At 36.9% G+C, this 18,850-nt stretch overlaps 1 protein-coding gene across 4 annotated transcripts in view; it reads left to right on the top strand.

Annotated features, from left to right (window-relative positions):
- Nucleotides 1-18,850, top strand: part of EDA (ectodysplasin A) — a 667,860-nt gene that overhangs the window by 412,628 nt on the left and 236,382 nt on the right. For all 4 annotated transcript variants that reach the window (XM_004615751.2, XM_004615750.2, XM_004615749.2 and 1 more), the window contains exon 2: nucleotides 16,129-16,234. In XM_004615751.2, coding sequence (XP_004615808.1) covers nucleotides 16,129-16,234 — 106 coding nt within the window. The remainder of the gene's footprint in view (nucleotides 1-16,128; nucleotides 16,235-18,850) is intronic.

The following is an 18,850-nucleotide window of genomic DNA, read 5'->3' as shown; positions in this document are numbered from 1 at the left end:
ATAGTTCAACAAGTAGGGTGCTTGCCTTGAACATGACCTACCTATATTTAATCCCTAAGACCACACATGGTCTCCCAAACACTGCCTGTTGTGACTCCTGAGCACAGAGCTATGAGTAAACCCTGAGATTTTCCAAGTATACCCCAAACCCAAGAAAATGAATGAAATATAGATAGAACCTTAATACAAAGTACCCTGAAATTTATAGTGATGTAGGCATTAGGAATAATAAGCATGTCCATAAGTTATAATCACTTTTCTAGAATGCTTTTCCCTCACCTCTGCTTATAGTTCTCCTACTTACCCAAGTGCCCAAGAACAGAAAACTGATTAAAGAAACTATGGTACATCTACAAAATGAAATATTATACAACTATTAGGAAAAATAAAGTCATTAAATTTGCTTATAAATGGATAGACATGAAGAGTATCATGCTGAGTGAAATGAGTCAGATGGAGAGGGACAGACATAGAATGATTGCTCTCATTTGTGGGATATAAAAACTTAATGACTACACGTACAGTAGAAACAAGGGCTGAAGGACTGGTTCATGGCTGAAGACTGTCTCAAGTGCTGAGGGAGAAGGTCGTTGGAGTAGAGAAGGGACCACTATGAGAATGATAGTTGGAAATTTTCACTCTAGATAAGAACTGCATCCTGAAAGTAGGTAAAGAACCAAACATAACTTCTCAGTTTCTTCATTGCAAACCATAATGCCCAAGAGGAGAGAGAGAGAGAGCGAAACAGAGAAGGAAAAGTGCCTGCAATAGATGCAGGCTGGAGTGGGGGATGGCAGAACATATACTGGGGACATTGGTGGAGGGAAATTACACCGGTAGGAGGATGGGTGATGAAACATTATATTACTGAGACCAGATCATGAACATCTTTGTAACTGTATCTCATGGTCAAAAATAAAAAAGGGGAATTTTTAAACCCCAAACAAACAAAATACAAAACAAAAGTTATTCTCCCTTATTGCGTTTCCTGATTTCAAATTTTACTATAAAGCTATAGTAATCAAAACTGTGTTACTGTCATAAATATTACAAGAGCATCCAGAGATAAGCCCTCAGATTTATAGACCATTAATATGTGAGAAAGGAACTTGGTGCATGAAGTGATCTGAGTAAGTTCTCTTCAACAAATGGTGCTGGGAAAAACTCAATAGTTACATATAAGAAAATGAAACTGGATCTGTGTCTAACCCCATTCAGGGATTAGACCACATCCTTAAAAAAATTAAGCATTGAGAAATGCATAGACAAAGTTTTCCAGTATTGGGGCTGGACAAATACTACAATTGGTAGCTTGCCAACTCAGGTTCAATTCCTGAAACTACATATGGTGCCCCAAGCTCCGCCAGGAGTGATCCCTGAGTGCAGAACCAGGAGTAAATCCGGAAAAACACTTATCATGCTCTCCCCCCACTCACACACACAAAAAGCAACCAAATAACACAGAAAAAAATCTCCCTTGGTCAAAGCAATAGTGCAGTGGGGAGTGTGCTTGCCCTGCATGTGACCAACCTGAGTTGGATCCCTAGTACCTCGTATAGTCCTCTGAACCCTATCAAGAGAGATCTCTGAGCACTGAGCCAGAAGTAAGCCTTGAGCACCACCAGGTGTGGCCAAAAGAATAAGAAAAGAAAAGAGAAATAACTTCTCCAAGATATGGATCTCAGGAATATTCAACGATGTGATTCTGTTGGCAAAAATAACAAGATTGGCGTAGGAAGGCATTAAGATTGAAGGAAGCATAAACACTGGTGGAAGGCATGGTGCTGGTATATTTAATGCATGAAACCATATCATTAAGAGTATTGAAAATCATGGTGCAGAAACAAAAACATTAATTAAAAATAAGAAAACAAATAGGACTACATCAAATTTGAAAGAGTTTACATGCAAAAGAAACTCATAATAAATAAAAAAAGACTCCCCACTAAGTGATAGAAAATATTTGCACATCAGGTATAGTGCTAATAGCACACACATATTTATATATCTCAAAAACAAAAAGTCCCACAATCCCATTAAAAAGTGGGGACAAGAGTTGTAAAACACTTCTGCAAAGAATTAAGGATGACAATAGGTCAATGTTCAGGAAATGCGAATCAAAACAACAATAAGTTATCATCTCACCTTATAAGAATGACATATGTCAGGCTTGCTTTCCAGTACTTGTTCTTCCTTGAGCACATATCACTTGCCTGTATCTACATTTCTTTTTTTAATTGAAACACCATGAGAAAGAGCATTACAAAATTGTTCGTGATTGCGTTTCAGTCATGCAATGTTCCAACAGTCTCTACATTTCTTTGCTTGCCTATTTCCCTTCTTTCACTCCTCTCACATAAGGAATCTGTATTTAATAATACCTACTTTGTTTTGGCGCATATTCTGCCCAAGCCCATGTGCTGATTGTGTCCACGTGGCCCAGCACATGTGGTGTCCACATCTCCCTTCTTGAGATGTGTACTTTCCTGCTTCCATATCTAATGCTGAGATGTGTGTAGGGGCTCTCTCCATCCTTGGAGAAGCTTGTGTTCTCCCTTGAGTGTATTGTTATCTGTCTCTCTCGCTCACTCTCTCCCTCTCCACACCTTCCACAACTTCAAACCCCCCCAAAATAAAATTTATTTTACTTCAAAAAAAGCTACTTTGCTTCACAAAAATATTGTTATATTTTTAAAAGACTGAACAAATAGTATGGGCAGGATTTGATGAAAAAGGAACCCTCATTCACTGTTAGTGGAGATGTTCTTTGGTTCATATCTATAGAAAATAATATGGCGATTCCTTGAAAAAGAATAGAACTAACATAAGGCCCACAAATTCTGTCTTAGAATCTATCCCTAACACAGGAAACCATTAACACAAAAATATATGTGTACACCTGTTTTTGATAGCACTTGATACAATACCCCAGAATATGGTAACAACCCAAGTATCCAGGGGCAAAAAATAAATAAGTAATCTGTGGTATATATGCATAATGGAATATCATGTAAATGTTAAGGAAAAGATGAAGCCATGCTATTTGTTGCAAAGTGGATGAAACTGGAGTGTATATTGTTAAGCAAAATGACACCGAGGAGGACAAATGCCAAATATTCTCACTCATCTGTAGGATATAGAGACATGGAATCAGGGAGTAGACGGTATTGAACAATGATAAACCCTTGATCTTGGGTTACAAAACTTATCACAAAGAAGTGGGAAAAAGGCATGGGGGGTGGGATAAAGAACAGACCAGGGGTGATATGAGGGCAATGATAGATAGTGATAGGCACTTCAATAGTGGTGGTGTGCAGTAACTTTGTGTAACAGTACTATAAACATTATTATAACCATGTTACTTTATTGTAACATTATTGTAACCATGTTAACTAAAATATAATATTTTAATTAAATAAAATAAGTAAAAGTTTTTTCCCCAGCTTCCATATCTTAATAAAGTACATTCCATTTTCTCTGATTAACCTTCATGTTTTAATATGGCATCCATCCCTGTAAAATGATTAGAGGTTTATCTATCACTGGATATATTATAAACCACTAAAAATGTTTAAAAGGTTTTTTATATACTCAGTGCCTTGTGAAATATTTAGCTAGAGTAAATAGCTAGGAAAAAATAGGTGGGTGGATGGATGGATATGATGTAGTTTACAAAAATAGTCTTTCATCATTGTCTACCAAACTGAATAAGATTTTGAGCTCCTTTCTAATGGTTTACTTGAAGTTTCTGAATATAGAATTAAGTGTCCACTGAAGAGTTTTCAACTGGTTTGTCAGTTATGCCTTTATTTTTTATTGGGGAAAATAAATATATTTTGGTTTTCCAAAATATATTTAGGCTCTGGAATTTAAAAATCTGTTTCTGTAAATTGATACAAAGAAAAATTTTACAAAAATCCAATACCTCTTAAAAATCAGGAAGTAAAGTAGACTTCTTATATCTGATAAAAGAACTTCAGCTATGCACTACCCATACTGTACATGGGAATATAAAATGGTATGTCCATTTTTTTTCTAATTGAATCACTGTTAGCTACAGTTTCAAAACTTTCAGGTTTGAGTTTCAGTCATACAAAGATCTAACACCCATCCCTAACCAGTGCTCATTTTTCATCACTCATGTCCCCAGTATCCCAAACCTTCCCTCCTATCACAACCTTCTCCCTGTCTCTAAGGAAGACAATTACCCTCTTTCTCTCTCTACTTATCGGTATTATAGTTTACATTGCAGATTACAGATATGCCCCCCTCATCTTGCCCCTCCCCCTACCTCTAACGCATACAATTACCCTCTTACTCTCTCTCTTTCTCTCTCTCTACTTATGGGTATTATGGTTTGCAATGAAGATTACAGATAATGAGAGGCCATTATATTTGATCCTTTATCTTCTTTCAGCACATATCTCCCATCCTGAGCAATCCCTCCAACCATCATTGACTTAGTGTTCCCTTCTCTATCCCAGCTGTCTTCTCCCCCACCTCATGAGGCAGGCTTCCAACCTTGGGGCAATCTTCCCAGCACTTGCCTCTACTGTCCTTGGGGGTTAGTCTCATATTATGTTATTTTATATTCCACAAATGAGTGCAGTCCTTCTATGTCTGCCCTCTCTTTCTGACTCATTTCACTTATCATGATACTCTCCATGTCCATCCACTTATAAGCAAGTTTCATTACTTCATCTTTCCTAATAGCTGCATAGTATTGCGTTGTGTAGATGTACCAATGTTTCTTCAACCTGTTGTCTGCTATCAGGCACTTGGGATTTTTCCAGATTCTGGCTATTGTGAACAATGCTGCAGTGAACATATAGGTGCAGATGTCATTTCTACTGTGCTTTTTTGCACCCTCAGGATATATTCCCAGAAGTGGTATTGGTAGTTCATATAGAAGCTCAATTTCTAATTTTTAGAGGAATGCCCATATTGCTTTCCAAAAAGGCTGACCAGTCATCATTCCCACCAACAATGAATGAGAGTCCCTTTCTCCTTGCATCCACGCCAACACTGGTTGTTGTAGTTCTTTTTTAGTGTGTGCCAGTCTCTGTGATGTAAGATGATATCTCATTGTTATTTTGATTTGCATCTCCCTGATGATTAGGAATGTAGAGCATTTTTCATGAGCCTTTTGGTCATTTGACATACTAGAAATTCTATACAAGGAGTCAGAGGATTATTATTTAGTATATACATTTTCTAGAATTTCTCATATTTCACTCAATTTTTATACTCTCTTTTTACTTAACATTTCCAAATTCCAAACTATTTTGGGCCCAATGAAAGACCATCATGCTCTCGTACCAGAAGCCACATCTGTCACTTCTTTATCAGTCAGCTTCTTATTCACTTTATGTCTTTAAGAAAAATATTTAACTATATTTTAGTTTGAATTTTTCCACTGAGTTGTTGGTTTAAGATATTATGTACTTTCAGGGGTTTATCTTCACCTATCTTCATAGTGTATATAATTTAACTGCACACACCACCGAAGTATCAACGCTTTCTCACCACCAGTAAGGCCTGTCTATCTAATCATTTCATGTCATACACTTTTTCTCTAGTCAACGCTAAATTTTTAAACCAAATCTGAAGTTATGTTTGGCCATTTTGTTTATTTTAATTATTAATTTCCACATATGAGCAAAGACCTTGTTAAAATGCTTTATATGTCCTTACTCATTTCACTTAGTATAATCCCCTCAAGTTCCATCTTCTCAAGATGCACAGATTTGTCCTTTTTAATGACAGAGAAGTATTACACTGAGTATAAATTTACTCCTCATCTGCTTATAATCATTTATGCTATGTCTTGGTTATTGTGAAAAGTGTTGCTATGGACATAGGGTGCAAATATTCTTTCAAACTAGTGTTGAAATTACTTTCCTGATTATTATTTCTTCTATTTTCTTTACTGTTTATTTTGTATGTTTTGAGTGTCATTTTAATGGGCACTAAGGTGAGACAGGAACTATAATTATTTGGTTATTCAGACACCTTCATCCAGATGTCTGTAAGTATATGTGCATGTGAGTGTGTACGTGCGCATGAGTAAATAGACACACATACATGGTAGCTGTTGCTATAGTACTTGGTGTTGGAAATACATGGCGATGTCAGTGATGCCAAGAAGCAAACACAGGGCCTCATATATAATGTATGTCCTCTAAAATTCGAGCTATACCCCCAGACCCATATTTTTTTCTTTTTGGATCACACCCAGCGATGCTCATCGGTTGCTCCTGGTGGTGCTTGGGGGACCATATGGGATGCTGAGAATCGAACCCGGGTCGGTCGCATGCAAAGCAAACATCCTACCCGCTGTACTACTGCTCTAGCCCCACCCATAAAAATTTTTAAGTCTTTAAAAATCTTTGTGAATTTAGGAGGAAATTAGTTGTAATTAGGAGCAATTAGTTACAAACTGGACAAATCCTTTGTTGTTTGCCTATTAATAGAGTTAGAGGATTCATTAGCTTAGCTAAAGAGATTAGTAGATAGTAGTGAAAGTAAATTCTGTATTGCTCCATGGAAAGATAAATTCAATCCCTAAACTAAAAATCAAACAATGGATATGCATAAAATTGACTCTAATGATACAGTGCTTTGCTGTATTTCATTTCATTTATTTATAATTTATCATAGTTTCTTTTTTGAGTGGGTAGTTTTTTGAGATACTGTAGAAAAGATTTATAAGACAATACTCATTATGAAGCTTTCATCACTCGCTGTCATGGTTATACACAAGAGTCAGGAATTTTTCTCTAAGAAATGATTTCCACTGAAACACTCTAATGCTGTTTTCTAGTCAATGCAAAAAATGAACATATTTTCTTCTAGTTTCACAGCATTGGTCTGCTATTGTACCACACAGTCATGACTTTTTATGTACCATCAGGGAAGCCCTGGCCATACTAGCATATGAAGAGTATTGAAATACTTAATTATGTTAGGACAGCACTACAACTTTAAATGTATCTGATTTCACTATTACATCATCACCTTGGCCTCACTGTTTCCTTACCAGTTCTTTATTGTCCTTGGTGATTCTAGTTTTACAGTGTTTAAAATTCTGGACTTTTATCTCAGGCCCTTAACTGTCTTCCCAGGTTTGTGTTTCATGGGCATTTATTATAGGCCAAATCTCTTTTTTTAAATTTTTTATTAGTGAATCACCGTGAGGTACAGTTACAAACTTTCGTGCTTGCATTTTAGTCATACAATGATTGAGTACCTATCCATCCACCAGTGCCCATTTTCTACCACCAATGGTCCCAGCATCCCTCCCACCACTCCCACCCCGTCCCATTCACCCCACCCTGCCTCGGTGGCAGGGCATTCCTTTTTGCTCTCTCTCTCCTTTTGGGTGTTGTGGTTTGCAATAGAGGTATTAAGTGTAAGCCAAATCTCTTATATTACTCCTGCTTATATTCATGCCATAAGACTCACTGTGTCACATATTTTATGTATTACTGCATCACTATACGTGTCATCTTGAATCTCAGTAATATTGAGTTTCTGGTCATTTCACAGTAAGCATGATATCAGCTCTTAGAATATATCTTTTCAAAGTAAATGTAACAGGTGAAAAATTAACTCGTGCTAAACGTAAATACAACTCACATTTTCACTGATGAAAATCCATTGAGTTTCTATTTTTCAGCTCTGTCCTAGATGCTAGGAATAGAGCCAAACCCAGGAAACAGATTATCAGAACAGGAGTCCTTTTTCTCTTTATGTTGGTAGTTGTGGTTTTGCCTTGCCTTCCCTTAACTTCTGCTGCTGTTTTTGCAGTCACAGTGGTCTCACTCAGTCTTGGTTGTAGTGCTCACACATTTGGTTATGGAACGCACACATAAAGCTATGATATCGCATAGTCAGCCATGGCGCTGCCAAGGGTTTCACTCCTTTAGTTGTAATTATTGTGCATGTGCTTGCCAGGGGTCACTTCAATGACAACATACATGATCACTGTGTGTCATGCTTCCTGGATAAGGTGCTCACACATCTTTGTAGTTGCAGTGCTTGCCAGGGTTCACACCACTTTAGTTGTGGTATTTGCACACATGTACTCAATAAGAGTCATCACTGCTTTCACATATTTGCAGTGCTCACCAGGCATCACACAACTTTAGCTGCATTGTTGACACACACACTTTTCTGATTTTGTCCAGAAGTTATTTGCATCACTGGGGATCATAGACACTGGGATAGAACTCATAGCCTTAAGTCTTTTAAGACAGGGCTTTTATCCACTGCACAGATTTTCTCAAACATGGAGTTACTGGGGCTGAGAAAAATTTGCACCTTAACATTTTTCTAGTCCAGAGGATATCCACCCAGGTTGAGAACATACTTTTAACATATATTACACCTTTGAGGATCTTACTTACATATATGAGGGGAAAATGTAATATTAAAGATATATAAAACACCGCTACGTGTAATATAATAAACATAGTCAAAAATAAGAAGCAACAAAGCTATAGTTTGAACTGTTTTGCAGAATATATTCTTGTCAGATTATGGTAATTTCCCCAAAGATACTGTTTGATATTGGTTTCTACATTGCAGTAAGTTATATTGTTTGGCAGTGATTTTTAACTCATACCACCTAGTAAGGAGGAGTTACTGATTTTATGACTGATTTAAGCACTATGTGATGAAAAATGTTGGTTATATCTCTGTGTATAACTTTGTAATAAATTAGCTTTGTAGCCTAATTTCACTTGTCAGATATACCTACAAGGATAGTAATCTATGACACACATACCAGATAGGTTCCTATTTTCTTTGGAATTTGGGCTGATTTTTGTCACCTTTATGCCCCACTACACTGGTGAAAACTTCCATAGAATGCTTTATTAATATTGAGTTTTCTTATTTGCTCAATTTTGGGGGAACTTTATGTCATCTTTCTGTTCAACATCTAGCATATAATGGGCTTCTCTTCTTGTTGCACTACTTTGAAAACTGTACTGCCGCGTGTTATATATAGTGCTATCACTGCATTACAACGAAATTCAGGATTATCTGCATGCTGTTTGTTTATATTGAAGATAGAGTTCTCCCTTGGCAAATGCTCAATGGATATTTAGCAGACTGCAACATCCAAAGTATTTTTTATCGATAATTGGAGCATGTTAAGGGTTATTAAAAGATTAAAAATATGGTCAGTGTCAGCTTTTGTATTCATTTATATTCATGTTATACCCAGAAAAGTCATTTGGCAACTCAGTTCCAAGTTTTTAACACAGGGATGCTCACATCTTGCTATGGTGGATTCACTTGGAATTTTTAAAACCATATTTCAAGTAACATTGCCTTTATTTAATTTAATTTGAAGATATCAATTTGTTTTGATGGGTGGTAGAGTGGGTTATGACTATGATAAGAAAATCTATTTATTGTAGAACATTGAAAAAGAGAACTTTTGGGGAAAACAGGCAATGCCAATTTAAGACAGCCTGGTAGGTAACTGTCTCTTCTTGAGAAATGGAGCAACAGTTTCTATAAATAGTTTAACTCTAGGAATGACAGAGTAAAACTTGAAAAACTTTAAGTAAATGTACTGTTTCACCAGTTGAAAGAGAACTTAGCCTTTTTAGTTTCCAAATAATGAACCAGTGTGAGGAATGAGCAATAATATTTCAGTTTCTCAAACTGTGTTTCTAAGACATTCTGCATTGTGTAGTGAGGAAGTTTAAAACTTATACTCTAGGGTGCCCTCTCGGCTGACTTAATCTAACTTTGAAGAAGGAAAAGCCCATAAGTCTGTATTTTAGCCCCAGGGCCCTAGTATACACACTAAACTTTGAGAACATTGATTGACAGATTCACTCTTAAGATCCCTTAGTTTGATTACTGCCAGAAGTGCAATAAGTCCTTAGTTTGCCTTTATTTGATTGACCTCAAGAAAAGAGATCCAATAGCACAGCGGGTAGGGCATTTGCCTTGCACGCAGCCAACCCGGGTTTGATTCCCAGCATCTCATATGGTCCCCTGAACACCGCCAGGAGTAATTCCTGAGTGCATGAGCCAGGAGTAACCCCTGAGCATCGCCGGGTGTGACCCAAAAAGCAAAAATGAAAAGAAAAGGAAAGGAAAGGAAAGAAAAGAAAAGAAAAGAAAAGAAAAGAAAAGAAAAGAAAAGAAAAGAAAAGAAAAGAAAAGAAAAGAAAAGAAAAGAGATCCATTGTGATCAAATGAACTTCTGGCTTTAAGGACTAGATTGCTCATAGAATGTCTTATTGATAGAACTATTTCTATTTCAAATCACAGGTATTACATTTTAGCCAAGAGCTAAAAATATTAAGCACACAAAAATATAAAATTGGACCTCTTTACTCAAAACCCTTGTAATTTCCTTTTGGATCATTTAATAAAATCAAGCATTTTTAACCATGAAATATGAAATAAATTAAATTTATTCTATGTTATGGTAAAAAGAATTCAATGACTTTTGTGAGTTTTGATTTAAAGAAAAAAATAACAGTGTCTAGAGAATAAGGATGCATATATATACCTCATGTCTCACTGTTAACAAATTTTTCCAGTTGATATCCTAGTAATCTTCAGGTGCTATTTACCATGTAATTTCACCATAGGAAATAAGAGTGTAATCAGTTAATAAAATTAGATTTTTCCCTTGAGCAAATTGCCTGACTGTTGCTAAGATTCCTGATGCTGCCATCCTTGTAAAGGAGGAAAGTAATTTGAGGAAAGAAAGCTGTTTATATGTCCATATTCTATAACTTGGCTCTGGAGGCCAAGCTAATGAATGTAAACCTCAGACTAGAATTCTGGGTATTTCATATGAGCAGCCACTATTTTTTTTCTTCACCATTATTCTACATAGAGGATAGTTTTAACTTTTACCTCAAATTGATACTCAAAAGATACTGAATAGGGGCCTCATTCACTTTAGTTATGCATTATATGTTTTCTTCCAGTTTTTAGTGAAAAAAGAAAAAAATATAGTGAAAGCATTTTATCTGCATTATTACTCTAATGAACATTTGACTATAAGTGTTCATATTCATCAACATTCTCTCTTAAATTACTATAAGCTACTACTTATGTTTAAATTAGAGTTGTTTCTGCTGTCAGTAGGAATTTGTTTCTCTCTCAGTTCTATAGAAACTTGAATTCTCATAAGTTTCCATCAGAATTTTTGGAACAGTGAACAGGTGAGCACTTCTCCTATCTCTATAACCAAGACACAAGATATTACTGAAACCGTTTCCAGAACACCCAAAGGAAGTGTGCCCATAAGGTATCCCAAAGAAATTCTGGAATTGAAATTGGTAGGGATGAAAATGTTCTCTGTTTTAAAATATCCTTCATATAAAAATAACATTCTATTTTACTGAAATAGCATTACCACGAAAAAACTGTCATATAACAAATTCATATAGTCAGACCACAACAAAGAAATAGGTCACCTAATGAATGTCAATCTTACCTACTAGAAAAGCCATTCAAAAATGCACTTTTGTCCACTTATTATATTTGTACAAGATTCTAGTTAGTGTTAATTAGATGTCAGGCATGTAACAGATTAAAAAGAGAGGATTTGAGGTAACTGGAAAAGATGTTACAGATAAAGTGAAATCTGATAGTTTACAAGATAATAGACAAAAATCATTAAAAAGAAGTTTAAGAACTGAAGTTCAATCATGATGAAACACTACTTCACATCCACAGGAATAGCAAAAGCTTAAAATATTGACAAGTGTAGTCAAGATTCTGAGCCTTAGAACTTTTATAAATTGCTGATGGGAGTATAGAATGTTACTTTGGAAAACAAATGTTATTTCTTATCACAAATTCCATATAAACAAGAGTTTATAAACCTAACAAAAATAAAAAACATGGCTCAAAAAAGACTTATATATAAATATTTATATCAACTTTATTAAATAGCCCCACTCTGGAAGTTATCCAAATGTATATCAAGACATGAATCTAGAAAAGTATTATATGACCTCCATTACAATTAAGTACTACCCAGAAAATAAAAAAAATGAATGGACTCTCAGTTGAATCACATTGAACAAAACAACACAAAATAATCTTGCAGTCATATTGTATTTGATTTCCAGAATGGGGAAAACTAAGGTGATGGTGTTAGAAAACCTATCAGTGGTTTTCAGAAGGGAACAAATAGAGCTGAAGAGTGGATGAGGCCCAAAGGAAAATTATAGGACGATGGGAATGTTCCATAATATCTAATTTTGGAGGCAACGATAAAAGCATGTACATTTGTCAAGACTCACAAACTGCAATAATTAAAATGGGTGCATTTTATATTATATGAACTATAGCTCAAATTTTCATAAGTCAAAAATTCATAAAAAGAAAAAATTCTTCAGAGAAACACTTGCAATTAAAAAGAGTAAATTCATTAGCTCTCTAGCCCGAATCTAAGGTCTCTTCTTTCATTCCTTACCATTAATCCCAACCTCCTAGCACTTGCCTAAGCTGCTTATATTTCCCAAAATTGTAACTTCTTCTTTCTTCTGAAAATTTAAGCACATTCATCTCTATAACTGGAATTCACTTTTAGTTTCTTGCTCTTCACAAAATCCTTAACATCCTTCAGGACTCAGAGGTAATACCTACTCATAAAGCCTTGCTCACTTGCAGTCTGCATTAGTTATTTTACCTCTTGCTCCCAAGAGTGAGAATCTATGCTTCTTTCTAACATAACATGCATTGCTATGTAATGAATTGTAATTTTTGTGGATTTTAGGGGTTTTGTTTGTTTGGGGATCCTTGACTGGTGGTTTTTGGTCTTACTTCTGGCTCTGCACTCAGGGATCATTCCTGACAGTGTTCAGAGTACTAGATAGGGTGCCAGAGATCAAACTTGGGTCAATTGAATATAAGGCAAGCCGCTTAACCAACATACTATCACACTGCACAAGAAAAATCAAAATATATTTAAAAAATATTTTTCTCTGCATAATGATTTGAGACCTATTGCAGAAGAAAAAAGACAAAATTTTTTTCAGAAAGCATTTTTCTTTTCTGTATTATTGTTATTTTTTGGTTTGGCCACAAACTTGTTGTACTTTAAGTTGACTGCTGGTTCAGGATCAATGTTGGCCATACCCAGGGGACCATGCCCATGTCAGTTTTCCAAAGAATAAACCTACTAACCAGAGTGGACCAGGGCAATTTAACACACAGTCAAATATAACTTCCACATATTCAGTAAGCTTTGAGTTCAATCACATATAGAATGATTTCTATGCAAAACAGTTTAAGTAAGGTTTAGGCATGCATTATCAAGAAAACTCTTCTATCCAGAATGATTTATTCTTCTAGTAGCAGTTTGATTTTATACTATTATGAGCACAGTGGTTTATTTTTCATCATCATCAGCATCATCATTATCATCATCATCCCGTTGATCATTGATTTTCTCGAGCAGTCTCAATAATGTCTCCATTCGTCCTAGCCCTGAGATTTTAGAAATCTCTCTTTACTTGTCCTTCCCAATGGTGCCTCATTGGAGGCTCTTTAAGGGTCAGGGGAATGAGACTCATCATTGTTACTGGTTTTGTCATATGAATACGCCAGGGGGAGCTTGCCAGGCTCTCTTCTATGTGGACAGGAAACTCTCAGTAGCTTGCCAGGTTCTCCCAGAGGGAGAACTAGGCTATAAGATGTCTTCCCTGCTGCATGCTTCCGGGAGCTTGGTTTTATAGTCTCTGGATGTTGGCCATTGATGGGATTACACAGCTACACAGCGCCAGGGGGGCAGTTTCTGGGTGTGACCGCCTAGCTACTGGAAAATGTGGGATCAGGGTGGAAGAGGCCCAGTCCCGATCTGAGCAGGCTTGGAGATCCCAGCATTGGGTCCTGCACACCTAGGTTCCTCTGCCAGTTCCTTCATGCCTGAGGCTCATTCGAATGTGTGGAGAGGGGCCTTGAGCATGGTTGTGGCTGGGTTCCAGAGGTCGTCGGCTGCCAGGGCTCTGTTCAGGGTGGGGAGGGAAACTCAACCCACCCGCTCCGAGGGGCCCGGTGAAGACAGCCAGGCGTGGGGGCAAGAGACTATATTTTATATAACATATATATAATATAAAAATATAAATAGACCTAAATAAACCAAACCGCTCAAGTTTATTTATATTTTAATTAAGTAACTTTTTATGCGCTTTATTTTTAAACCAAGTCAGACTTTATCATGTTGATTCCATGGGAAAATGCATATCTGAAAAATCCTAACATTGCCAGTTAAGACTCTTGTGTATAGGGGCTGGAGCAATAGTACAGAGGGTAGGGCCTTGCACACGGCTGACCCGGGTTCAATTCTCAGCATCCCATATGGTCCCCCTAGGACTACCAGGAGTAATTCCTGAGTGCATGAGCCAGGAATGTACCCCTGTACATCGCCAGATCTGACCCAAGAAAAGCCAAAAATAAGACTCTTGGGTATAATTGGTATATATAAACAGTGAATCACCACAGGATATTTTTAAGAAACTTTGGGTAGAATGTTAGAACTTTCTTGGGCCCTACCAAATTAAGATGCAGAAGACATGAGGATTATGGAATTTTGGGGGGTTTGTTTGGTTTGGTTTGGTTTTGATTTTGTAACCATACCCAATTGTGCTGGAGTCTACTACCAGTGGTGCTGGGGTGCAGGACTTACACTTGAAAAGCAAGTACTTCAGCCCTTTGTGCTAGCTCCCTAATCACCCCCAATTTTTTCTTGAACAAAAATGAAGATGAAAATGCAGATGCTTTTATGTATTTATTTATTTTTATTTTAATTAATCACCATGAGATACAGACTTACAAATTTTCGTGATTACGTTTTAGTCAATGTTCGAGTACCCATCCCTCCACCAGTGCCCACTCTCCACCACCAATGTTCCCAGTGTTCCTCCCGCCACCCCCACCTCTTCCCACACCCTGCCTCTGTGGCAGACACATTCCCTCTTACTTTCTCTCTCCTCTTGGGTGTTATGTCTATTCAGCACACATTTGCCATCCTGAGCGATCCCTACAACCATCATTTACTTAGTGGTCTCTTCTTTCGCATATAAGTGGATCAACATAGAAGGTATCATACTAAGTGAAATGAGAGTGGACAAAGAAAATGCAGATACTTTTGATTCTTTGAACCCCCAAACTATACAACCTGTCTTTGTAAAAGATTAATTTTAATGATAGCAGCTGATTCTTATTGAGCATGTGTTACTTACTAGGTAGTGTGTTAGTCCTATAATTACATTTTTAGCAAAATGCTATTATATCACACTACATCACTCATATCTACTTATGGAGAAATTGAAACAAGTAACTTGCCAAAGGTTACACAACTATTAAGAAGTAGAATCACAGTTAGAATCACTCTCAATCCTACTACTCCACCCACTGTTTAACTCAAGCACTTTTTAAACCACGAAATATCCATGATACAAATTTATGATTCATTTCAGCATGCATTTATTTAATCTGTGCTTATCATTATTGAGACTATGCTCATGAAAAATCATCATAGAACGATATAGTACCAAGTACTAAAATGAGTCATAACAGGTAACTAGTGCTATAAAATTTCTCTAGGTGTTTGAGAAAGGAGAAAATAATTGTGTATACTATCATGATTTTCTCAAGAGTGTTTATATAAATGATACTGTTAAATTATAAATGGACATATATTTTGTAAGAACAAATCAAAAATTCAGCATAAATAAAATGTAGAAATGTATATATAATAGTTCAGTACAAAAGTGAATAGCAAACATAAGTTTAATTCTGGGCAGAAATCAGTGTTAGTTGAGAAAATTTAGAAATTTGTAACCAGACCTTTTGAACTATTTAACTATGGAGAAATTAGACCTTAAGGGATTATGCAATAGATATTTGGGCCATAAAAGTAGTATTTAGAGATGAACCAATATTTTATGACTTGGTGATTGAATAAATAGTATTAAAAATGAAAATATTTGTATAATGGAGGGTAGATGGGCTCAGAATTTCGTTGTGTTGAATTTAAGGTGAAAGTAAACTGTCTACAAAAATCTAGTATTTTATATTGGTTATGGTTTACTTGGGTTAGCCTTTGACTCATCTACTGTTTTACTTTTATAGATGGCCCTCCTGAATTTCTTCTTCCCTGAAGAAAAGTCATTCACTGAAGAAGAGAGCAGGCGTGTTTACCGCAATAAAAGAAGCAAAAGCAGTGAAGGAACAGATGGTAAGTCTTGGGTGATCCTTTTTCACATCTCAGTTAATGAGAGTGCCTTCTAAAAACTACCTTCTCAATGTAATTCAATACTAAACATGTTGTCCAGAGACCCAGGGTCACAAAAGAAGGGTTTTTTTTTTTTTCCGCTCAAAAAACTGGTCAACCCTTTGGTATAGAACTGACTATAAAAAGATCCTCTCGGCGCATATACTGCCTGAGCCCATGTGCTGCTTGTGCCCACGTGGCCGAGCACATGTGTTGCCTGAGCACATGTGTTGCCCGCATCTCCCCCCTTGAGATGTGTACTTTCATGCTTTCGTGTCCAGTGCTAGGATGTGTGGAGGGGCTTCCTCCACCCTCGGAGAAGCCCGCATTCTCTCTTGAGTGCGTTACTCCTACTGTTCTCTCTCCCACTTATCCCTTCCTCCTTCCCTCAAAAACCCCCTGAATAAAATCTGTTACTTAAAAAAAAAATCCTCTCTCCTCCAATTCCTGGTAACTTCAGTTCTTTCACTGTATGTCTGAGGGTCATTGCAGCTTTTGTTCTTTCCAAGACCATGCTCCACAACGACAGTATCTCTCAGGAAGACATCCCTTATCTTCTTATTGCACCAAGAGAATGTAATCCCTTTTTGGATTTGAGAGTGTTATGCAATTCTAGCTCTTATATGATGTTTAAATTCCAATGATAATTGTGTCAGTATTGATATGTTTCTCAAGTAAAATGTGAGCTTCTATAACTGACTGTAAATTGCTTGAGGTCAGGGATTAATTTTTCTTTGTATAAATTCATAATCTGGCAAATTGTTGGCATTTGTAATGCAAGTTAACCATGTTGATTGCTCCTTCAACTATGTTTTGTCACAAGGAAAATCATATCTATTGAGTGTGAAATATTTTGAATTAATTGGCAATTAATTCTGTATGGCATGATAAAAGTTAATCTAGGTCCTAGTAGATTCTTTGAATCACATTTCAATATCACTGTTAGTTGGCATCACTGTATCACTGTATCACTTTTGTCCCATTGCTCATCGATTTGCTCGAGCGGGCTCCAGTATCATCTCCATTTGTCCCTGTCGCGTCAGGAGAATGAGGCTTTTTTTCTTGTTACGTTTTTGGCATATCGAATACGCCATGGGTAGCTTGCCAGGCTCTGTAATGTGAGAATCTGCATTGCTCTCTTCTGGGAGCTTTGTTTTATAGTCTCTGGATCATGGCCATTGATGAGATTACATGGCACTGGGGGTGGTTTGTGGGTGTGGCTGCCAAACTACTGGAAAATGGGGGACCTGAGTGGAGGAGGCCCAGTCCCAATATGAGCAGGCTTGGAGATCTCAGCAAAGGGTCCCGCATACCTGGGTTCCTCTGTTGGTTCCTTCATCGGTGTGGCTTGTCCTAGCACGTGGAGAGTGGCCTTAAGCATGGCTGTGGCTAGGTTCTGAAGGTTATCAGCTGCTGGGACTCTGCTTGGGGCGGGGAGGAAAACTCAACCGGCCGGCCCCACTCCGAGATGCCCCGGTGGAGACAGCCTGACACGACTTCAGTTGACGTAATGATACCTATTTGACACAGAGGTTTATAGAATTCACAGATCTGAGCTGTTGCAAAGCTATGAATTCAAAGGCAGCATGTTTCTTGGTATATGTGTCAAAGATCTAATGTCTGGGGGTTACAAGGCGATATCACTCTAAAGATAATAATTATACTTGTTTTAATCTAACATATGTCAGTGTTAAGACCAATAATGATGTGGTTTCAGAAGGCATAAACTATTGAAGAAATGGGGCCAGGCCTTTGTCAGTAGAGGCAAGAAGTAGACTAAAAGGCAAGAAGTAGAATAAAATGTATGTATAAAAAAGCTCAGTATAAGGGCTTTGTTATAAAAAATAATTTAATATAAAATAGGTAAGGGAGTCTCATCCAGGGTTTCTTAAACTTTTGACTTTCGATTTTAAACTTCCAATTTTGACCCTTTTATGCCTGAAATAATTATATGACTTCAAGTATATAGGTATAGGGGCTGGAGTGATAATACATCGAGTAGGGCGTTTGCCTTGCATGCGGCCAACCGGGGTTCAATTCCCAGCATCCCATACGGTCCCCTGAACACTACTAGGAGTAATTCCTAAGTGCAAAGCCAGGAGTAACCCCTGAGCATCACCGGTGTGACCCAAAAAGAAAAAAAAACACAAGTATATAAGTATCTATATGGTTTGGGAGGTTTAAAGGGATTAAGATACTTGCCTTGCATGCAGCTGACTCCAGTTCAATACCTGGCAGCACCACATGATCCCCCACTCCAGAAATGATGCATGAGCATGACCAGAGGTGGTTCTAACATTCAAATAAAATAAAATTGAAAATAAATTAAAATAAGTATAGAATATTTATTGATAAAAATCAAAAAGAAATATTATTCTAAAATTTTTATTCTAAAAATGCACAGATTCAGATTTGTGAATACATAAGAGGCCATGACCCACAGTTTAATGAGCTAGATTAAAGTAAGTGGAGATGTTTTAAGTGTTTACCTGGTCACTCATTAGGTGCGTATATGTTTAAGTATGTGATTTCTTCCTGTTGTACATACCCCTTGATAAACAGAAAATGACATTTGCTGCC

This window comes from Sorex araneus, chromosome X, assembly GCF_027595985.1.
Source record: "Sorex araneus isolate mSorAra2 chromosome X, mSorAra2.pri, whole genome shotgun sequence".
In the NCBI taxonomy this organism is placed as follows: domain Eukaryota; kingdom Metazoa; phylum Chordata; class Mammalia; order Eulipotyphla; family Soricidae; genus Sorex; species Sorex araneus.
Note: the sequence above shows the minus strand (reverse complement) of the source record. Positions and strands in the feature narration are given on the sequence as shown.